This window comes from Natator depressus, chromosome 4 (genome assembly GCF_965152275.1).
Source record: "Natator depressus isolate rNatDep1 chromosome 4, rNatDep2.hap1, whole genome shotgun sequence".
In the NCBI taxonomy this organism is placed as follows: Eukaryota; Metazoa; Chordata; order Testudines; family Cheloniidae; genus Natator; species Natator depressus.
Window position 1 is genome coordinate 59,613,020 of NC_134237.1, and position 24,081 is coordinate 59,637,100.

General features: G+C 41.2%; 1 protein-coding gene across 1 annotated transcript in view; it reads left to right on the forward strand.

Annotated features, from left to right (window-relative positions):
- TMEM131L (transmembrane 131 like) overlaps positions 1-16,247 on the forward strand; it is a 130,231-nt gene extending 113,984 nt beyond the window's left edge. Inside the window, exons 31-36 of the mRNA XM_074951027.1 lie at positions 7,621-7,699; positions 9,228-9,313; positions 10,810-10,930; positions 12,993-13,081; positions 14,639-14,781; positions 15,857-16,247. Of these exons, the coding sequence (XP_074807128.1) occupies positions 7,621-7,699; positions 9,228-9,313; positions 10,810-10,930; positions 12,993-13,081; positions 14,639-14,781; positions 15,857-16,135 (797 nt within the window). The 3' untranslated portion in view covers positions 16,136-16,247. The remainder of the gene's footprint in view (positions 1-7,620; positions 7,700-9,227; positions 9,314-10,809; positions 10,931-12,992; positions 13,082-14,638; positions 14,782-15,856) is intronic.
- Positions 16,248-24,081: the final 7,834 nt, after the last annotated feature.

Consider the following 24,081-nt stretch of genomic DNA (forward strand, 5'->3'; position numbering starts at 1 on the left):
GAACCAGTCAGTATTATTGTGTGTTAATTAAAGCTCATGAACTAGCAGTAAACTATTAGAATCATAGAATATCAGGGTTGGAAGGGACCTCAGGAGGTCATCTAGTCCAACCCCCTGCTCAAAGCAGGACCAATCCCCAACTAAATCATCCCAGCCAGGGCTTTAGCAAGCCTGACCTTAAAAATATCTAAGGAAGGAGATTCCACTACTTCCCTAGGTAACGCATTCCAGTGTTTCACCACGCTCCTAGTGAAAAAGTTTTTCCTAATATCCAACCTAAATCCCCTCACTGCAACTTGAGACCATTACTCCTTGTCCTGTCATCAGCTACCACTGAGAACAGTCTAGATCCATCCTCTTTGGGAACCCCCTTTCAGGTAGCTGAAAGCAGCTATCAAATCCCCCCTCATTCTTCTCTTCCGCAGACTAAACAATCCCAGTTCCCTCCGCCTCTTCTCATAAGTCATGTGTTCCAGTCCCCTAATCATTTTTGTTGCCCTCCGCTGGACTCTCTCCAATTTTTCCACATCCTTCTTGTAGTGTGGGGCCCAAAACTGGACACAGTACTCCAGATGAGGCCTCACCAATGTCGAATAGAGGGGAACGATCACGTCCCTCGATCTGCTGGCAGTGCCCCTACATATACATCCCAAAATGCCATTGGCCTTCTTGGCAACAAGGGCACACTGTTGACTCATATCCAGCTTCTCGTCCACTGTAACCCCTAAGTCCTTTTCTGCAGAACTTCTGCCTAGCCATTCGGTCCCTAGTTTGTAGCGGTGCATGGGATTCTTCCGTCCTAAGTGCAGGACTCTGCACTTGTCCTTGTTGAACCTCATCAGATTTCTTTTGGCCCAATCCTCTAATTTGTCTAGGTCCCTCTGTATCCTATCCCTACCCTCCAGCGTATCTACCTCTCCTCCCAGTTTAGTGTCATTTGCAGACTTACTGAGGGAGCAATCCATACCATCCTCCAGATCGTTTATGAAGATATTGAACAAAACCAGCCCGAGGACCGACCCTTGGGGCACTCCACTTGATACCAGCTGCCAACTAGACATGGAGCCATTGATCACTACCCGTTGAGCCCAACAATCTAGCCAACTTTCTGTCCACCTTATAGTCCATTCATTCAGCCCATACTTCGTTAACTTGCTGGCAAGAATACTGTGAGAGACTGTGTCAAAAGCTTTGCTAAAGTCAAGGAACAACACGTCCACTGCTTTCCCCTCATCCACAGAGCCAGTTATCTCGTCATAGAAGGCAAATAGATTAGTCAGGCATGACTTGCCCTTGGTGAATCCATGCTGACTGTTCCTGATCACTTTCCTCTCCTCTAAGTGCTTCAGAATTGATTCCTTGAGAACCTGCTCCATGATTTTTCCAGGGACTGAGGTGAGGCTGACTGGCCTGTAGTTCCCAGGATCCTCCTCCTTCCCTTTTTTAAAGGTGGGCGCTACATTAGCCTTTTTCCAGTCGTCCGGGACTTCCCCCGATTGCCATGAGTTTTCAAAGATAATGGCCAATGGCTCTGCAATCACATACGCCAACTCCTTTAGCCCTCTCGGATGCAGCGCATCCGGCCCCATGGACTTGTGCTCGTCCAGCTTTTCTAAATAGTCCCGAACCACTTCTTTCTCCACAGAGGGCTGGTCACCTCCTCCCCATGCTGTGCTGCCCAGTGCAGTAGTCTGGGAGCTGACCTTGTTCGTGAAGACAGGCAAAAAAAGCATTGAGTACATTAGCTTTTTCCACATCCTCTGTCACTAGGTTGCCTCCCTCATTCAGTAAGGGGCCCACACTTTCCTTGACTTTCTTCTTGTTGCTAACATACCTGAAGAAACACTTCTTGTTACTCTTAACATCTCTTGCTAGCTGCAACTCCAGGTGTGATTTGGCCTTCCTGATTTCACTCCTGCATGCCCGAGCAATATTTTTATACTCTTCCCTGGTCATTTGTCCAATCTTCCACTTCTTGTAAGCTTCTTTTTTGTGTTTAAGATCAGCAAGGATTTCACTGTTAAGCCAAGCTGGTCGCCTGCCATATTTACTATTCTTTCTACGCATCGGGATGGTTTGTCCCTGTAACCTCAATAAGGATTCTTTAAAATACAGCCAGCTCTCCTGGACTCCTTTCCCCCTCATGTTATTCTCCCAGGGGATCCTGCCCATCAGTTCCCTGAGGGAGTCAAAGTCTGCTTTTCTGAAGTCCAGGGTCTGTATTCTGCTGCTCTCCTTTCTTCCCTGTGTCAGGATCCTAAACTCGACCATCTCATGGTCACTGCCTCCTAGGTTCCCATCCACTTTAGCTTCCCCTACTAATTCTTCCCGGTTTGTGAGCAGCAGCTCAAGCAGAGCTCTGCCCCTAGTTGGTTCCTCCAGGACTTGCACCAGGAAATTGTCCCGTACATTTTCCGAAAACTTCCTGGATTACATTATACAGGGGTAATAGTCTGTCGTTGAAAGTCATTGAACACTGAATTTTCACATCAGATCACAGGTGAATAAATACCTTTTATTAAGTTACTTTTGTTGGGACACATTTGATAATTCATGCTGTTTTCTCTAGGGAATTGCCTGTTTCTCTTCTGTAATAGGCAGGTCTGTTGTACATTTGGGTTGTAGTGTAAAACATGACTTTATAAAATATATTTGTTTTTTCCCCGTTCTAGCAAGGTACACTAGTAATTTCTTACTTAACCATGGATATATTTTTGTTTCCGTGTTCAATAACCACGTGAACGTCTTTCCTCTGTCCTCTTGTTGTCATACTAGTCTTAGAAAAACTCTTACTTTCTGCCTGATCAGCAATATGATACTCATTCTTCTACTGTGGTTAGTGCTCTAGATAGGTGGAAAAGTAAGTTTTTCGTAAATGCTTCAGATACATTTAAGAATACCGGGAAAGGCTGGAAGAACATGTGGTATCACATTTGGGAGGGAAAGCCTAGTTTTGAGCCTAGAAGACTATACTGTTAAGAAGTAACTTGTCATCATGTCTGAACCTTTCCAAACTGATTTGACCCTTTTTGCAGTCTAATCTGTAGTATTTAGTTCAGTTGGGTTCTAACGTAGAAAGGCAGTGTCTTTTAGTTATTAGAGTAAGGAACTGGGAGTCAGCACTCCCGTCCTCTTTCTAGCTCTGCCACTGATTCACTGTGTGATGTTGGCCAGCATGGGCCTCCGTTTTTCCCTCTGTAAAATATGTCTAACAACCGTTGACTGTTGTACCTTCAGGAGTATTGTTAGGATTCATTCGTTTGTGTTAGCAAGGCACTTCAAGATGCCTGGTTGCAATATAATAGTATTTTGTACATATATAATCCAATGATTGAAAGTGACGTACAAAATTGTCAATGTATTATCATCAAGGCTGCGATTTTGTCATGGAGGTCATGGATTCCGTGACCTCTGACTTCTGCAGCGGCTGGTGCACCTGACTCACGGGCAGCTCACACGGCTCCTGTGCCAGTCATACCGGTCGCTGCTGGGGCAGTCTCCCCTCCCACACCTCCCGCAGCAGAGTTTGGGTGTGGGAGGGGGCAAGGGATTGGGGCACAGGACAGGGTGAGGCAGGCTCTGGGTGGCACTTACCTGGGGGGCTGCCAGGAAGCGGTGACATCCTGCTCGTTCAGCTGCTAGGCGGAGATATGGCCAGGCAGCTCCGTGTGCTGCCTCCACCCAGGGCTCCCGCAGCTCCCATTGGCCGGGAACTGCGGCCAGTGGGAGCTGCAGGGGCGGTGCCTGCAGGCAGAGTTGCTATAGGAGTTCTAATTACCATAAGTGAGTAAGGAAAGATTAAAAATAACATGCACAGGTTTTCTCTTTTGATGTAGCTGTTTTCTGTTAGGGAGGTTTGCTGGTGGGTGGAAGGGCCATGTTGTTGAAGCCACAGTTCAGACTTAGCTGTGGAATTTTGTATTCCACCTCATAGTGATTTGGTTCCCTGCTAAGAAAAGTCCCTGAGACTTGAAACCAAATTATACAACAAGAGCCTCACAGGATTTATGTTAAAAGTGTCTGATGTTGCCAGACACTGGTGACCTCGTCCTGTGGGGAACAGGAGAACGGTGAGTTGGAGTGAAAGGGCTCCAGCCGTAATGCTTAGGGCTCTGCGTAGAGGGAGGGGGAATGTAGGAGAGAAACCCTTCTTAAATGAAAACTGAAGTAGGAGTCAAAGAGCGAGAATGTAAACTGGAGAGGGAACAAAGTGGCCTTTTGGTGTGGGTATGGCCAAGCCTACTCCTGTTTTATGCACAGGCACAAACTTTTTTATAGCACTGCAGTGTCTTAATAGATTGCCCTGTGGACCTCTTCCCCAGGTAACCACGCCTGGCAACTACCTAGTGTTTCTACGTGAGGGAGTATTATTAGGAATGTACTGAAGTTGTTGACACTGAAGAGTGGGGTCCCTTCTGAAATGTGTAATCGCATTGTCCACTTTGCTTTTCATTTCTTCTCCTTCTGTTCGGTTGCTCATGTTCACTCTCTTTTCAACCCTATCCCCCTCCTTTTTTCCCTGAACAGCCTTCTGTGCAGCCTAGTGCTGTCTCGTCCCACCCCCCTGCTTCCCAGCCAATTCATTCTCTTCTTCTCCCTTCTCCCCCAGACATTCCTCTCTATCTGGAAGCTCCATCTCACTGGTGGCTCTGATTCCTGAGGACAGCTCCTGTTTCCCCTCCTTTTCTTTAGCAGCAGCCCCTAGTAGAGGCAGCTTGTCTGCCCATCCCCCCCACCCACCCCCCTTTTTGTTTCTAGCTTCTTCTATAGATCTCTCAGCTCTTCTTCATTTTGAAGGGATTGGGCCCTTGCATAAGCAACTTGATACTGGGAGAAGAGTATACAGCATGTGACCCAGCCCCTTCTAAAAGAGATTACCTTCAAGTGCTTCATAGACCTTAGTTTAGGCAGGAGTAATACAAATCCAAATGTGAACTAAAACATATGAGAGTAAAAGCACCTGAGAAAGTGTTATACCAATAAATTAAAAACCAGCAGGATCTTATTAAAGGGAAAAAGGCAAAATACCACATTTATTGTGAATACAGAAAGAATCATAGTAAGCAGTTAGTTACAGCTGTAACATTCCATTCAATCTCATCTTTATTCACTCATTCATTCATACAAACACACACACACACACACACAGGTTCTGCAAGGTTGTTATCATAGTAAGCAGTTAGTTATAGCTATAACATTCCATTCAATCTCATATTTATTCACACATTCACACACACACACACACACACACACACACACAGAGGTTCTGCAAGGTTGTCATCATAGTTACCAGCCTTAGAGTTGCTCATGCCAAGCCACTGGCCAGGTGGCCTGGACATGAGGAGGGAGCATGGCCTTGTCAGATGCTCATCTGATGCTCCTGGAAGTTGGTTTGCAGAATCAGACCCCAAAGTTCTCACTTTTTAAGAGTCTATTTTTATAGGAATTTCTTCCTATGCCAGTCTATGGGAATTGCTTCATCATGCTGTTGCTGAATCAATCAGCAGATAGCACATTCCTGACGGCTCCAAGAAGTTATCTTGTTCTTTGGTTCTCCCATTCTTGAGGCTGTTGGGTGGATTCCAGTCTGCCCTCCGGGGGTCCTCTGGTTATTTCCACTTGACGCCTTCTTCAGCCGATGGACACTGGATTCTTAGGCTGGCACCTCCCTGATCATTCAGTTGTTATCCACACCAAGCATCCGTCCACATACATCCTCTATCTCTATTTTAATCACAATTGTTAATACAACAAAAGGGCGGGGAGTCTCTGGGTGCTGTTTCTGTTGTTAGAGTATTGCTTTGAGTCTCTGTGAATTGCTTTGAGAACAGATTCTGTCTTAGAATGTACTAACACAATTAGCAGCTTGCAAGTTTCACACATAGAGGGAGAGAAACAGTACCAAAACCCAAGAGACCTCTCAATTAGTAATACCCTGGAATTTAAACTATGGGGAATCAAACTCATTTGTGATTTTAATACAGAACTTCTTTAATATGATCCAACAAAAGTAGAGAAAATAGCCATCAACACTAAAAGCGAAAGGGGAAAGAGAAAATGTGGATGAGGAAGTGAACTGAAAAAGTACCACATCAGAAATTAAGGAAGCTGTACAATTAGTCACTTTTGGGAAGACTGCAGAACTGAGAGCTACTAACTCTGCCCACATTTTAATTTAGTCCTTACCTTTAGATTATTGTTATATGTGGAACAATGGATATGTTATGTGTTGTAATATATATGACCTACATCTGCAAAATAGTGAAAAGATATATTTTTTGTGGGTAATTAAGAAAGTGCACAGATGTACAGCTCAAAAAATTACAGAAAATACCCCAGAATCATGCGCTTGTATAGGGCAATAAGCCCAAAGCATGTCTCAAACACCAGAAGGCACAATTATGCTCCATTGCTGTGCCATATTAAAAAGAACTGTGAAAATCCTTAGACCAATAATATTAGTAACAGGTAGCTTGTTGCAGCATTAATAATGAACAGAATTTAAAAATAGTTTATATTGAATGTTCTCTAGTGAGATGGAAAAATTGATTTCATGTCTCTAAATGCTATTTTGAATAATATGAATACAATTTAGTGTCTGAGTAAAAACATATCAACAGACCTGGCTTCAGAGTCTTAGCTGTGCCTCTGACCTAATGAGATGAATTATCTCTGGAATAATTTTCTGTGTATTCATAGGGTGCCAGGCGTCTGGTTTTTTACCGGAACACCTGGTGGAAAAGGGACCCAGGCAGGTCTGGTCAGCCCCAGTTGTGAGCCCCCTTACACACCCAAACTCCATCCATCCACACCCTCTCCTGCACTCCAACCCCGTGCCCCAGCCCAGAGTCCCCTCCTGTACCCAAAACCCCTCATCCCCACACCAGAGCCAGCACCCCCAGCTGGAGCCCTCACACCCCAACCCTCTGCCCCAGCCTGGAGCCCCTTCCCACACCCTGAACCCCTCATTTCTGGCCCCAGCGTGGAGCCCACACTTCTCCTGCACGCCAACCCCCTGAACCAGCCAGTGAGTGAGGGTGGGGGGAATGGAGTGAGCAGGAGCAGGGCAGGGCAAAGGTGTTCAGTTTTGTGTGATTAGAAAGTTGGCAACCATATGTATTCATAAGGTAGTGTAACTCTTTTCAAATAGAGTCATTTTGCTAGTAAGTAGGAATGAATAATTAACATTATAAATGTTAGATAGTAACAATTGTTAAGGTGAACACTGCACAAAAAACAATGCATAAATAAATGTATTTTCTTTTCATAAAGTCTGACACCACAGAAGAACTTATTCTTCTGGTAGAATAGTGGTTCTCAATCTTTTTCCAAATCCTGGGCCCATACTGCAAAAGAAAAAAAATGTCTGGGCCCTCCTCTTAGCTAGTCAAAAAGAAGGGGTCATGGTCTCCAGGTTGAGAGTCCATATAATACATGACACCTGTATAGATTTCAGACATGTTTATGAATAAGCATATTTAATAAATACATTCTGAAATGGTAAGTGCTGGTACTGACATTCCACACTGAGAAGTAAGTTCATACACACCATTGGTAAGTGTATTGTGTATGTTGCTGTTTTCAAAATCTTTTTTGATTCACAATCATTGTTTTATTTAGGGGAGAATATTTCACAAAATGATTTTTCAACTGAAACTCCCATCACTTTAAATCTGTCTCATAACATCTGCAATACCAGGTAAATTTTTGTTAAGTCTACCCCAGTAAAATATTAAAGGAACTCCATCAACTTGAAATATTTTTAGTTTTTTTAAAATGAATTAAAATAAAAACAGTTTCAGGTCCTACACCTGCTTGTGATTCTCTCTGCTAATTTTTGTGGTAGTACAGTCGTGTTTTCCTAGTGTTGAAAATGTTTCTCTCTTTCCTGTAGATTTATGAAAAAACCTACCCAAATGATAGGGAAACCTTGCTTGTTATGCAGGGGAAATATGGGATGCATAAGAAAAATAAGGAAGTTATTTTTTCTGTATTATCTTCCCATTCTAGTAGTTTTTAGTGCTAATTTTTAGGTAACAAAAGATCAGACAAATGTGTCACTTTTAAGTTGATGGGGTTCTTTTTATGAGAATCATGCTGTCCTGAGACAACTCGAAAATTGTTCCTTTTCTTTCTCTGACATATCCTCCCCCGTACTATAATATGTGCCGCATCTAAAGTTTTCGTGATCTGGATCTTCATCTCACTCCCAGTTTGAGACAAGTCGGATTCAGCTACTAGATAGAGTCCATTACATCTTTTCCCCGGGGTTACTGATAACGGAGTATTTCAGTGCAGCTTTGGAAATACTCATCTGGTGTAGGGCTATAAGGGCCAGGGCCAAAAGCCTGTATCTCCAACAACAAATTGGGAACCATCTCTGATATTTGCAGGGAGAGAGATACAGCCCAAAATGTCACAGACGGGGAGAGAGGTCGCGCCCAAAAAGAGGAGTTGGGCTCTCAGTGAGCAGAGCTTTTTCTTCCTCTTGTGCAGGTGACATTATTCTGAGAAGTAAATTTCTGTAGTACAGTATATGGAAAGCTGACCTATTGGTTTTAAAGATGTGGGAGGACCTCTTATGTTTAGCAATCACTAATAGCTAAAGCTCATCCCAAACAAACTTAATCTCAGTCTGAACCTATGAACTATGCTCTCATTTAGTCTCAATACAGTCTGTGTTCCAGTTAAATTAGATATATATGGAATATGTGAATACACACACATTAAAATATGGAATATGTTATATATATTATCTTAAAGTAAACTCTGATTATCTGAATGGCTTGGGGGACATCTGAAACCTTCAGGTAATCAGAATGTTTGATAAATGAAATTTGGCTCCTATATGAGTTTCAGATCATCTGAAATATGGATAATAAAAAGTTAAGATAATTAGTATTTTACTTGTTTTCCACATGTAAGAAGCACTAAAATGATAAGATTGTGAGGTATGCGATAGCTCAGAGTAAGGAGAATAGGCAAAGGAAAAAGTTAATTTGTGGAGCAAAGGGATGCCATTTCCATGCTCCCTACAGTATCGGCTATTATTTAGTGTTCCATCACTCCGTTTAGTATCTTCCACTCTAGAGACATCCATCAAAACATTTTCAACATGAAAAAAACCTATAAAACTCCTTGAATTTTCTTTTCCAGGAGAAGAATCACTAGGGCATTTTTTAATGTTGATAATCCAAAATTTTAAAAAGTCCTTTGTCTTCATTCAGCAGAGACATAAATACTGTCCCCCAGTATCCAGAAACCGTATGTCCCAACTTCGCTGACATAACTGCAGATCCTGACAAAAATACAGGTTAGTTACTTTTTCAGCAGCAGATTTGGTGCTATTGTTTGTACAGTAGTACACATAAGTACCACACATTATGTTTCTTAACTACGTTTATGTATAAACCCACAAGGGCTTTACTGTCAGACTGCTGTGTTTGAGCTGCGTTGCTGAGGACTTCACTTTTTTTTTTAAACTTCCTGACAACGTAAAAGGACTCAGAGAAGACTTCCTTTACTATCACTACTCTTTGTTATAACCTAGACTTTGTTTATGGCATTCTCACTGAAAAAAGGCAGGATTCAGGTGTCATTTCACACTTTCTGTATTCTTTCCTGACAGTTGTCATGCTTTGCACAGACTAAGCACCCTGACTGCAGAGTAACATTTAAACAGTTACCAGCATGATTGAGAGGTCAAAAGAACTGACTTCTTGTCTTAAGTGGAGTTGAGACACGGTTAATGCCATCAGATATTTCTCTCCTAATTTCCTAAGTCATGACTGAGAAAAAGTCCTCAGCCCTTTTTGACCTTACTCCCTCCAAAATGAATGATGTGATGATTTGGGCTCTTAAATATGTGGTGGTTTTCGTTTGTCTGCATTTCAAATGGAAATAATGTTCATTTGTTTGGTGGGATTAACAAATTGTGAAGTAAAAGATTACAGGATAAATTAGAGCTTGTAGAATAGAATTGTGAATCAGAGAGGAAATCTGAAGCTTGTTCTCTCTCTCATTTTTTAATGTCTTTTTTCCTTTAAGAAGTATGTGCACTTATAGTTTGTTCCAGTTTTTAATGGCTCTAGCAGCGTGAGCTCTTCTCTTCAAAACTAGAGTCTCTTCCTGAGGAGATGTTTTAATACACAAACATGTAGTCAGTATTCAAATTTAGTGTGAAAACAGTCTTGGGAAGGGACTCATTTTCATTTAGTCCATCCTCCCATGATGAAAGGTACAAGTACCAGTTCTCATCACTGATGTCATTCCAACATCACGTGTACTTTCTGTAGGAATCTTTCCTTTTGCTGTGTTGAATTTCAGAATCCGCTTCAATCTTTTTTTTTAACCAATAGAAAAGTGTCTGATTTTGTTTTCATCTGCACAGCAAGTTCCATCAAACATAAACATTTGTCAATAAGTTCTTCCATAGGAATTTTCATCCAGTGACATACACTCTTAGGGACAGATCCTCAGCTGGTATAAATTAGCCTAGCTCCATTGAGTCAGTTTATATCAGCTGTAGGATCTGGCCCTGACAGTTGGTCTGTCTTGGAGTCTTTTAGTGAGGTTTCTTTTTATACTGACGGCCCTTCTTTTTGGGTTCAAGTAGTAATATAGGAGGGAGGGACAGGTACTGTCCTTTGTGAAAACTATAAAGCGAGATCTCTGGCTGGATTCTCTCTCTTACATACAACCTTTTTGATCTGAGAATCAGATTCACCATAGTACTAAGATTTGGTGGATCCCTCATTTCTGTACTATTGCATTTCATACACTGCAATCAAGATCTCTTTGCCGTTCTAGGTCTTTATCCTACAGGAGACTTGTGGCCTGCTCAACCAGTCTGTTTGACAAATAGCTTAAACTATAACCTTGAGAATAATGTACCGTGCATGATCCAGGAAACCCCTTCTGTTCAAAATAGGCAAGTTATTTTTTGCTTAAACTTTTTGGTATTGCATTGTTCAGCCTACGGCCTTAACAGCATGAATGTATCTGAGCTTATCTTGCAATGTTTAAGCATGTGCCATTTAAACAGTTTCTATGCTATGGTTGCATGTTAAGATCTAGTAAGCAAAAATCTTACTGTAGACATACTGTTTATAGCTGTTTGTTAGCTTTCAGCACATGGTATTAATATTGTCAGTACAAATTGACCAGCTTCCTCACTCGTATGTAGGTATTTCAAAACTTCATACTTCTCACAAATTTAAGCAAATCATTCTTGGAAAGCTTTTGATTTCTCTCTTTTCCATCTGATGGAGATGGGTGCCTCATCTTTATGTATGCTTTCCTATTGTTGTAGTCATGAATCCAGTCCTGGGTAAAAATGTTAAATGCATAATAAATAAATAAAAGGGTACATGAAAGATAAAATCAAATATTCACAGGTTGAAAATAGTATAAAAATACGGGCTGGGTTCACTTTCTCAGGCTTTCCCGAGACTTGAGGCACTGATTTTCCTACAGCAGTGAACCTCAGGCAGGAAAGATCATTTCCCCCCACAACTGGATCTCCATCCTGTAAATTGCAGGAAAAAATAGTTTAGAATGCATGGTGCAGTGGCCCTGAAGACTAGGGACAAACACACTGCATCTTACTGTGTCCTCTTCAAACTGCAAAATACCACTGGCTCTTCCCTTCACAAGCTATGGGCAAATATGACATCAGAGTGATGACTCAGATGTCCCCAACCAATGACATTTTGAATTAAAGCAGCCAAGTAATCTGATTTTAAACCTGGTGTGTCCGAAAATTGCAGCCCTAATGGGAAGCAACAGTAACTAGTATTCTGAGGCTGTAATTTTTAGGCAGAGCAAGTTAATGGTAATATGTGGCAGTTCTAATACTAAACTGCGTTGCTTTGAAAGGCTCATGTCATAATTTTGGTATTATTTAGACATAAAGTTATACATGAAAATTATGTACAATTATTTGCTTTTCAATTGTAATAACTCATGTTGGTTTCTTATTGCCTGGATGTTATAACAGGGTTAACACAACCTCAGAGTAGTAAAATTGTTTTACCCTTCTAGCCTATCCAGACTGAGTCCTTGGGGCTCTTCAGATTCACTCCTCAGTAGTGCTTGTTTAATTTCTGATGGATCTTTAAGAACTACTCTTAGAAAACCTTTTTGAAAGATTTAAAATCATTTTAGTTTGAAAACTAATACAATAACAGATCCAAGTAAATATGAGAGGACAACTTGTTTGCCAGGAGCCTAATGTGATTTGAAGGGATTAAGGCAGAAACCCTTATTTTTAGCAGTTATGAATAGAAACATTTAGATAACCTTGATTATAACACCAGGGTTAGGATTTAGGAAAAATTTGTATTAATTAAACACAATCAAATGCTATTTCACATTTCCATAGCACTTAAAGCAATCTGAGGGGTTTTTTTAATGTAAACATTAATTAATAAAGCCTCCTTAGACACTTATGTGGTAGGAACATACTGTAATTCCTTTTTTACAGATGGGGAAACTGAATCCCAGAAGGTTTGTATTTGCTTAAGTAATACAGGAAGTTTGTGGCAGATCCAGAAACAGAACTCAGATAACCTTCTTATCAGTCCTGTACTTTAGCCACTAGTCTGTTCTTCCACCTTATGGGGAAAAGATTTTAAAAAATGCTCAGTATCATAAATGCTGGAACTAGGGGGGCATGGGGTGCTGCACCCCGTGGCTTGAAGTGGTTCCCATCATATACAGGGTTTACAGTTTGATTCAATGGCTTTCAGCACACCCCATTGTAAAAATTGTTCCACAACACCCCGCTCAGTATAAGAATTAGCCTAATTTTAACACACACCATTGCTGTTAATAACTGTTCTGTACTATTATGTAATCAGCATGTGTGAAGTGCGATCACTTATTTCAGGCAATTGTCATCTAATAGTTTTACAGTATCTTAGTGTTTTTAAAGTATTTTCATAAACCCTGTACTGTGTTTTGATTTTTGTTGTTTGGTTTTGTTGTAATAGCTTCATTGATTGGAATGCAACTTGCGATAGCCAGTTTCCCAACATGTATTGCCCATTAGAGATGAATGAATACAGTGCTTTTCCAGAAGGTAAGAGTGCTGCTAAACTTCCAGAATATCACTAAGCATGTTCTTTTCTCTCTTCCTTTGGAAAGCAAGGTAATTAATATAATTTTTTCTTTTAAAACCACTAGCGCTAGACTGTTAGAGAGCTGAGCTTGCTAATTCTTTTAATTAGGGTAAAATAAATGAGGAGAAATTAGTTATTATCATGTATGTGTATTTACAGTAGTGCTTAGAGACCCCAGGTAATATGAGGTGCCCATTGTGCAAGGTGCTGAAGACACACAAGAGTTGGTCCCTACCCCAAAGAACTTACGATCTAATTGGACAAGACAGACAAAGGATGGGAGAAGGAAAGTGCAGTTATGTCTGTTTTCCAGTTAGGGAACTAAAGCCCAGAGGGGTTAAATAATTTAGTCTGTGGCAGATCTAGGGAAACAACCCAGGTCTCCTGATTCCTGTTCTAGTGCCCTAACCACGTGGTCCTCGCGCCTCTCTAGAATGAGGTTTTTCAGACACCCTTAGTTAAATTCCTGACTTGGGACAACCCGAATGAGGTTTTTGACCCACTCACCCAAAACCTGGTTTGCCGAGCTTCCTAAAGGCCTGATTTTGATTTCACGTACATCAGTTTTCTACGAGTGGGACTACATTAACTCCAGCAGAGTTATCAGGCCCAGAGTGCTCTTTTTACCATTCCTTCTCTGCACCCCACTCATAAATCTCAGACCTCAACTGTGTCGGTACTCACTGGTGGAGAGTAAGGGAGCTGAAACAAATCTATGAATAGAAAGCCTGAAAAGTATTTGTTTGTAAACTTTTGAGAAGTTGTTGTTTACTCAAATTTAAATTTTTGACACCAAGTACTATACAGTATTGTGTTGTGTGTGCACGTGGGAAATAACAAGGCAACTTAAAAGTGCTATGCAAAGACCAGGTTTCTCAAAGTAGGAATCCCAACAGATTGTGCACCCTCTGAGCTCAGTATATTAGTGTGTGCAACATAACGTCTCTTGTGGCCCATTTTTTCCCCCAGGATGTGATTTATTTTGCACGTTGAGCACGTTCACAGTTACCTGGAATACTGTACTACTAGGTAGGCTATATTTAAAGATGAACCTACGAGAGCACAGGATTTTGAATCCCAGTAGTCCCTTGGAAGTTTAGGGCTGAGACATGTGGGCAGGGAAGGATGGGGAAGCTTTGTCTTAATGTTGTCCACGCTCTACCTGTTTTGTGGCTAGTGGAGGATTTCAATCTCCAGCAATCCAGAGATAAAAGATTTTATGTAGCCTTTACCCATCCCCTTGCTAGCAATTGGCTAATGGCCCCAGTAGTAGCTAATAAGAAACGATAATCCTGTTTACATTGTAGCTTTGAAAGATGCACGGAAATATGTAAATGTTACAACGGGGTGATTTCTGTATTGCCAGGAAATCACCTTGGATTGGTGAAAGCCGGCTAGCAGTTCTAATGTCTCTCATGCTGGGACAGTTCAGTCCCCCCCTGCCCCCACCGCAGAAAGTTTAATAGAATTTATAATGCAAAAGCTTAATTTTGTTCTCCATCTCTCCTCAACTGCAGAAAATATGAATTACCCCAATGGCTTCCCATGTACTGCAGAGGGGCAAAATACCGCCTTCATTGATCACAATTGTCAGTCTACCTGGAGCGCTCCACCCAACATGACGCCTACCTGGGAACAAGCCAGTTATGTCAACTCTTCAGTGAGTATTCCTGTCACCTGCAGATGAACAGGAAGGGATGGGCCATGTTTATTTCAGTCCTACAGTGCAATGTATTGTAGTGTTGTCTTTAGATATAATCACCTTCTCCTACACTGGGATGAAAATCTTCCACTTTGAAAATGTATTTTTTGTGTTTACAATAGGAAAAGAGAGTTTAATAGACAAATCTCATCAGTAAAAGCAAGAGATGGTTTCAACAGCACATATTCATAGTGGATTCAATAGGGCACAGGATGGAAGAAGTGATAGAAATTTGCAGGGTCACAGAGGGACATTAATTCTATATTTTATTTGAATGTAATCTGAAATATAGAAGTTTGAGACTAGAAAAACCTATTAGATAATTCAGTCTATTTTCCTGAAGAACAGGATTTTCCCTGTAATACATTTCTTAGTGTTTTAGCTGGTTTTAAAAGTCCTGAGGCTTCTGTCACCTCCACTGGCAGACTGTTCCACAGGCTAATACATCTCACTTTCAAGAAGTTTGTCCTGATATTCATTCTAAAATTTCTCTTTACTTGGACCCATTACTCTCACAGCAGTGTCTTCCATTCTAAATAATTCCTCTCTGTTCTTCCAGTAGTGCTGTAGCACGTTACCACGTCCCTCCATTAGTCATCTCTTAGCCAAGCTTATACAGCTTTAGCTATTTTTGTCTTGCCTCTTAAATCAGTCCTTCATCCCCATGATATTCTTTGTTACTCTTCTTTAAATTTTCTCCATTTCTCTGTATTTTTGCTGGGAAGCCTGATCAGAACTGAATATAGTACTCCAGTTGTGATCACATCAGAGCCATATAGAAGAAGGCTAATACTGCCCTGCTTTATGAAATGCCTTTGCATATGCAACCCAAAACTGCATTGGCCTTTTTCTTGCAACCATGTAATTTGTAAACTCCTGTCTAATAATTTCCTGGCTATATGATCCCTAGGTTTCTCTCAGCAATTCTGCTCCCCAGGCTTCTTCCTCCCATGTAGTGTGTGTGTTTTCAGATTCTGTTTTCCCCAACATATTAGCTTGCACTTTGCCCTGATGCTTTTTTCTTGTCCTACAGCCCTACCTCTCAAGTGCCAGAAGCTTGTCTCCAATGTCTGGACTTTTTGGTTCCATCTGGGCACCACAGAGTGATGTCTATGAAAGCTGCTGCCCAGTCAGTGCCACCGGTCAACACTCAGCTCATGTTGAGAACCAGGCTGTTATGTGTAAGCAGGAGTATTATCCAAGGTTTAACCCATTCCGTGCCTATATGAACTTGGACATATGGACTACAACAGCCAACCGGAATGCAAATTTTCCACTTTCTAGGGACTCGGGTTACTGTGGAAACATGTGACAGGAATTTGATTTGAAAAATGTGAATAAAGATGCTTGCAATTTTGATTACTAGATTAAGCTGGCTGTTGAACTAGATTACAGTGTTGGTGGATATTTTGGCACTTTTATATGGACAATAAAAATTTTTTACAGAAATCTGTGTATTAAGTACTTTTTAAGAATTAATAAATATTCTATACAAAATGTTATGTTAACATCACGTGAAGGTTAAAAAATTAAAACACAATATTCAAAAGATGGAAAAAAATCAGATTCTCATAGCAATATATTCACCCTCATTGCACATATTTCATATAAAGTTTGATTTTCAGCAATGGCCTCTAAATTTGCAGGCACAAAATTGCACTTATAAATAATTGCAGCAAATGGTAACACTTGGCCATCTAACTGTTTGCAATTACAGTTGCAGATATTTAGATGTCCAAATTCTGCTTCTACAGGCAGTTATTTGTGGATGCTATGCCCTGGCTGTATATCAGGCCTTAAAATCCTAACTGGTAATTTGATAATAATGTATTTGTGCAACGTGTGAGAGTCCATGCTTCTTTGAGAAGCTTTTCTTTTTTGTGCCTCCTGATATTTTGTGTCTTAACTTTCATGTTGCAGTACCATTTTTGGATGCATTTTTTACTTTCATGTTAATGAGCATTCTTTGGTGTATTTAATTTCCTTTGTTTAAAATTGGGGCATACTTTTCACTGAGCGGTGAGTTTATGCTTTTCTGCAAAGCAGGATTAACGGAACAGCAACACTTCCGTTTGTTTTATGAAAGCTGAATCTTCATAGTTGGAAAGGTTACCAAGAAAGGAACCAGCCCCTTGTTGATTGTATCCTTCATGCAAGCTGTGTCAGCAGCCCATCTGTAAAGAGTCATCTCCTCAGGCATGGACATACGCAGTTCTCCCTGTCCCCTTGATATGTCACAAAGTGGGCAGGAGTTGATTAAGCTCTGCTAAATCTAAGGAGATGTCTACAGCTCACCTTTTTTGTTTTAAAATGTTTTTCTCCAAAGTCAGTGGTAAAACTCACATTGATTTCAATGAGACCAAAGCTAGGCCAATGATGAGCACTTTTGAATTACCCACCCTTTTGTGTTTAATGGTTTTATTATACTGGTAACCAGCCCTCACATGCTGTGCTATTTTTTTCTGGTGTGTTTTGCTGGACTGTCCCACTGAGTGTGGACATAGAAGTAATAGCTTATAGGACTCTCTCAATTCAATTTTGCTGGTATACCAGAATTGAGTGCCAGGCCTATAGAAATAGATGTCACCATTAACATTCCTTTGTGTCTTTGTAGCCTGTGACAGCATGTTAAGACAGGAGATTTTGAAAGATGTATATTGTGAGTACGAACACAGATGTGTGAAGAATACCAGTGATCATTTGGTTTGATAGGTTCTAATGCAGTGAAGTCCCTGATCTCCCAGATAACGCTGTTTGTTTTATACCATGTTCATTCCTTGCTGAACCACAAAGAGATGCAGTCAGCAGAGATATCTAGCAAAAGCCTAGTCACACTCCCTTGCTATACGCAGCCAGTTCTGTTAACTTAATGATGTTCATGGGATTGGGGAGGCCTGGTTTTCTCTCTTTGGCTATCCCGATAACATGTATTATAATGCAATTTTTGCTTAGTTAGAATACAGGCATCAGGGTTTTTTCTCCCTGCTTTAGGCAGATGGCCTTCTTGCACTCACATTGAACTGCAGATGGAAACCCTCGCTGATGATTTGGTGTCTCTGCTCAGCCCTATTTAGGTTCTAGTTGGAGTTATGTATTCTGCACCACACTGCACATTCTAGAAAACAAATCCATTAGAGAAAGTTCAGGAGGCAGCAGCAAAAATTTCAATGTTTGAAAACAAGACTCCAAGAAAAGGATACCGAGCACTGGCCATATTTTGGCCAAAGACAAGACAGTTGAGAGGTCATACAAAACTACAAATACATAAAAGAATGTTATTAAAAAAGGGAACACTATTAGTCAAACTAGAGCTGAAAAAGAAGTAGTTCTTGTGGGAAGTTGGTAATATTAGCCTAAATATTACAAATGACTACAAATGTAACAACCGTTTAGTAATGACACAAGCTGCTAAAAAGACTGAGGAATCTTCACCCCCAGAAGACATTCAAGGCTCAACGAGTCGTCGTCATGGCCAGTTAAATCACTCCTCCTATTGCAATGTGGGGTGGAGTAGATGACCTACCACTGGTTCTTCATACCCAAGTGATTTTATACTTCAGTGAGAAGAAAGAGTCAGAAGTCCAAATTAATGATAAGGAAATCTCATTTCTCTTGAGCAATATTATATGTAATTTCTTGCCTCATATCAGGAAATCATGACCGTAGGAATAGGCTCTTCACATACCACTATGAAGCTATTACCAACTTGTATTTAAGCCTGCATAGAAACAACAAGAAAGTGCCGACATGCAAACTAAATTGCGAAGAATAGTCTGCACAGTTCACCAGTTGTCGCGAACATACATATGTGGTTATTGCATTTGGACCAGATGCGTGTTGTGGGTATTTCAGTCCCACAGTGAAAAGTATTGTAGTGTTGTCTTTAACTATAATAACCACCTCCTGCACTAGTTAGTCTTCCATTTTGAAAATGTATTTTTTGCGTTTGCAACAGGAGAAGAGAGCCTATTTTAGAGAAATCTCATCAGTAAAAGCAAGAGATGATTTCAGTAGCACACATTCATAGTGGGTTCAGTAGGGCACTGGATGGAAGAAGTGATAGACATTTGAAGGGGGCAGAGAGGGACATTAATTCTATATTTCTTTTGAATATATTCTGGAATCATAGAAGTTTGAGACTAGAAAAACCTATTAGATAATTCAGTCTGTTTTCCCGTGTTCCCATGCAGTATCTTTTAGTGTTTTAGCCAGTTTTAAAAGTCCTACGGCTTCTATGACCTCCATTGGCAAACTGTTCCACAGGCTACATCTCACTGTCAGGAGGTCTTTCCTGATATTCATCCTAAAATTTTTTTTTACTTGCACTGCATTACTCCTCGTGACAGCACTGTGTTCCACTCTACATAATTCTTCTCCATCCTAAGTGATTTTAGCCTTCCAGTAGTGCTATAGCACATTACCATGTCCCCTCCATTAGTCATCTTTTAGCCAAGCTTATACATCCTTAGCTCTTTCTGTCTTGCATCTTAAATCAGTCCTTCATCCCCCTGAGATTTTTTGTTACACTTTAAATTTTTTCCATTTGTCTGTATTTAGGCTGGTAAGTCTGATCAGAACTGAAAATAGTACTCCAGTTGTGGGCACTTCAGAGCCATATGGAAAAAGACTAATACTGCCCTGATTAGTGAAATGCCTTTGCATTTGCAACCCAAAACAGCATTGGCTTTTTTTTTTTTTTTTTTTGGAAACCATGTCATTTGTAAACTTCCATCTAATTTCCCAGCTATGTGACCACTGGGCTTCTCTCAGTCTTTTTCCTCTGATGTAGCGTATGTGTTTTCAGATTCTGTTTCCCCTGAGAGTTATCTTGCACTTTGCCCTGATGCTTTTTTCTTGTCCTGCAGCCCTACCTCTTGTGCGCCAGAAGCTTGTCTCCAATGTTTGGACTTTTTGTTTCCATCTGGGCACCTCAAGAGTGATGACTGTGAAAGCTGCTGCCCAGTCAGTGCTACCGGTCAACACTCAGCTCATGTTGAGAACTGGGCACTAACTGGCTAGAAGAGGAGGAGGATAGTGGTAGTATCATGCGCCTTATAACTTTTAGCCCACCAAAAAGGAAGACATGTGGCACTTACCTCTGCACATACAGAGTGAAGTGCTGTTTAAACCTTCTCGAATTGTCTTTTACATTTCCAGAGAGCTTCAACTCTGCTGGGGCTTTGAACTGCTTCATTCTTCCACTCAGGGTATTTTCTTAGTTCATTTTGCTCCTGGTACTGTGTAGGGGTGATTGATCAGTGCATACGGTGCTTGCAATAGCTGGTTCCGATGCACTCAAAGTATAATAGATTTCAGTTAACTCAGGCTGAGGAGGCCAACCATGAAACTGTAAAAAGAAAAGGCGTACTCGTGGCACCTTAGAGACTAACGTTAGTCTCTAAGGTGCCACAAGTACTCCTTTTCTTTTTGCAGATACAGACTAACACAGCTGCTACTCTGAAACATGAAACTGTAGTACAGACATTTGGAGAGTACCGCACTCCACATAAAAATGAAACCTCTAAGAGAGATGTTTTTAAACGGAGTACAAAAAGAAGACGAAACCAAAGAAGAGTTTGTGACTGATCTAAGACTGAAGAGCCAATCTTGAAATTTTGGGGGTCTGAGTTCCTGAGAAGAGACCAGAGTATGATTGAGATTTGAAACACAAACTTCAGAGACAGGGAGAGTCGAGTTAATCCTTGACAAAGCAATAAGCATTTGCCGAGAAAAGGAAATCCTCCAGTTCAGAGTGAAGCTTACTGGAGGTGGACATGACAAAAAATCCAAAACAAGAAAAGAGAACTAAGGAAGAAAAGCATGCAACGCGGGTCTCTGCCCCTGCTGCTGACCCTTTGTTCAAAAGAAAACCGAAAACAAGAATGCCTGCACTGTTGGAAACTGGTATCAGAGCAACTGGGGACTTGCAGACGGTAAAGGGACAGATAAAGGAAAACAAAAACTCAGTGTGATTTGGGGTCCTGGGAGCTGCCGTCACTTCATGAACATGACACAGTGCATCTCTCTGATGGGAAACAGTGGTTGAAAATGGAAGTGGTGTCACAAGAGGTTGCCTTCTGTCACCCCAGATGGACATGAGCTACAGAGGAATAACCCCAGAAGGGAGGGAGATAAGTGGCGTGGAGTCTGCCGTTTTGCCCAGGAGCGTCTCAGACAGGCACCAAGAACAAGTTAAGAAGAAGTGGATTTACTGCCTCCAGAAAGCAGGAGTGCTGCTGTTCTAGGGGAGCCGCACAGGTCCAAGCAACAGTGCAGGCTCATCGAGGACTGATTGAACCTTGTTGTTAATTGTGTGTTGTATTAATCCTGGGGGCTGTAATGTTTCTGTTACTCAGTTTTGTTTGGCAGGGACGATGTGATGGGAACTGGCCTGTAAGCACTGAGTTACCCAGACAGAGTCTGGAGGGGTTTTGGGGAAGCTCTTGTTGCACACAGTCAGTTAGAAAAAGACACAGAATAAAGCGGAGTTCTTGCAAGCACTGAGTGATCACTGAACAGTACTGTTGTGGGTATCTCTACTTTCTCCCTTTATTGAGAAGTCAGGAGGGAGATGAGGATTCATTGTCACATTGCTATAAAGCAGCAGCATGATGCAGCTTTGGAGATTTTGTGTCTCTCTGCTCCACAGCTTAGTAAATGGTGCAGAGGCCCTGCTGTGACAGACTGACTAGCACTGCTCTTCCAACTCCCATCTGATCACTGTAGTGTAGTTCTCTTTAAAAGTTCCCCACCATCCTGGCTGACAGAAATTACCCTTTTGCTGCAGTGGGACTTCGGCTGTGGAACTGACTCCCCTTCGGCATCAGACTTAATTCTTTTTTTTCTGCTTCTTAAAAAAGCACCACTCATACACTTTTGAATTTCATTGTGACCACTCTTGGCTTCTTACTTATTGCCATCTCTCTCTTTGCATGGAACCTCTCTGCTGTTCTTTTTTTTTTTTTTAATTTGTTTTGCTATGTGCCATAAAAATGTGTGGCTGGAAATATTGCAGTTACTACATGGAAATCCAAACATTATGTAAATAGTGTGGTCTTCCCTTGTTTTTGGTGTAGGGTATTTTTATATGTGCTCCATACTTTGGCTTCTAGAATTTGTTCTGTTTCTTATAAGAAAAAATTGAAAAGTTTTATATATATATATATATATATATATAACTTTTATATTTATATAAAACTATTTATATATATTTATATTTAAAATCAGCACAAAAAAGTCTAGCATGAACCTATTCCTAATTGACTTAAGCTACATTGCAAACAGCCACTCTTAAACCAAAATAAGAATGTCCATATTGGGGTTTACGCTGCTTTAACTTCACATCTTTAGTTAAACTGGTGCAACCCCGTTGCAGAACAAGCCCTGATTCCAGCAGTCTTCTTTTCTTTTATACTGCCATTTCAGACTCCAGAAAATACTGTGGTTGTACCCACTTTTTCTGGAACATGGGGGCACATATTAAGTTCATGCCAAATAACTAACTGTGCAAGACTTCGCTTCTCAAAGCAGTAGTGGCAAAATTTGGATTTCTGGGGTTTTTTTTCATTTTATTTTATTTTTATTGAGTTTACAGTTTTTGAAGGGAAGTGGTTGGTTTCCCACTTCTGTGTGAGCACAGGTGTACAGGAAGCTTTCTCGTTGTCTCGTCTGGCTTCCAGAAACTACTTTGTGCAGGGTGATAGATATTCACTCGATTTCTCTTCCTCCCACCATCCCCAAACAATTAAAATACTTCATTCACTTTCCCTGAATGTAACCATTCAGGCTGCAGCGGTGAAACACTTCACAATTGACATTATACATGGGTCTGTTATGATGTGTGGCCATTATTTACTGAAATAAATGGTTTCACATAGTTCGCTTGGCTTGTTAAGGAAAGGTGTTTTTCTGTGTAGAGAAGGAAATACCAAAGAATAGAACCAGTCCAACCAGATGTTGAAATTGGCAAGGGAGCCTTTCGGGAGTGAAATAAAAGTAAAGTCTGATGAAGAAAAATGCCATCTCCTTCCAAACAGTCTTCTCAAGTAGATGGTATGATGACATGGTCAGTTAGGCTAAAATCTTCTTTTCAGTACAGCTCAAATCAGAGATGAGGGATTGTTGCAATATTCCTCCTACCAACTTTTTATTTGCACACAGGGTGAATTACTCTTCATGAAGCTTGGCTCACAACTGCATATGGAGGCTTTGGGAGGAATAAATTGTGTGTGAGAGAGTTGAAGAATGACCTCATCGCTGCCCTATCTCTCCTGCAGTGTGGTTAGTTACTCCTGTGTCTGCCACGCTGTTTGGGGCCACAATCCATTTTTTCAACAAATTGCTGTTTAAACAACTTTTGAGGCTGTAGGCTGCCTCATGGCAGGGCTGGATGGGTCGTTCTCTATAGGAAATGGCTAGTGATCTCTCACCAGTTCAGATGGCAGCCCCTCAACAGGTTGAGAGTGCCTCTCTCTGGTATACTGGGTCACTGCTCCTTACAGAGCATGGATCTTCTAACAATCCTTAAATCACGCATACAGCCCTTTAAAGGGTTTTCAACTGAATGGAGAAGCAAATGACTCTTTTCTAGTCCCAATGCCTCCATACCCAGCCAATTAAGGTGCTCTGTAGCCCTGAGGCCTAGCCCTTTCAGAAGACCCTTGGCTAATAATTAGCCAGGGCTCTCTCTGTCTCCATGACTTCAGAATTGCCTCCTTTGTGGCTCTCCCTCACTGCTGCTAATGCACTAGCCAGCACAGCCCCCCACCGCTCAAGTTCTGTGGGTTCATCTTCACTCTCTCTTCCCCTTGTTTCCTACTGCCTCCTGGAGCTTCTCCACCCGATCCCCACTGCTACTAGACTCCACTACTTGCTAAGGCAACTCTATCCCTAACCTGGCTATCATAACAATTAGCACCCTCAGATGATGGGCCTTGTGACCGATATGAGACAAGCCACTACCACAAGATTGGCTTGCACTGAATCCTTGCTGCATGCCTGGTGATACCAAAGTGATTAGTGCACTTTCACAGCCAGCCCAAGCATGCCTTCCACTTCATCTATGGCTCAGGATATCCCTGATCTCAAGCACAACTTTTGAGTAGAATGTATATGTCTCCTAGGTGTTATAATAATACAAATAAATAATAATATGAAAATGTCTGTTGAGGTCTCTTACAGTCCTAACCATCAAGACAATACAGCAGAGGGATTGCCTGAGAGGTTAAGCCCATGTCTGTCTTTGCCTTTCACAACTGT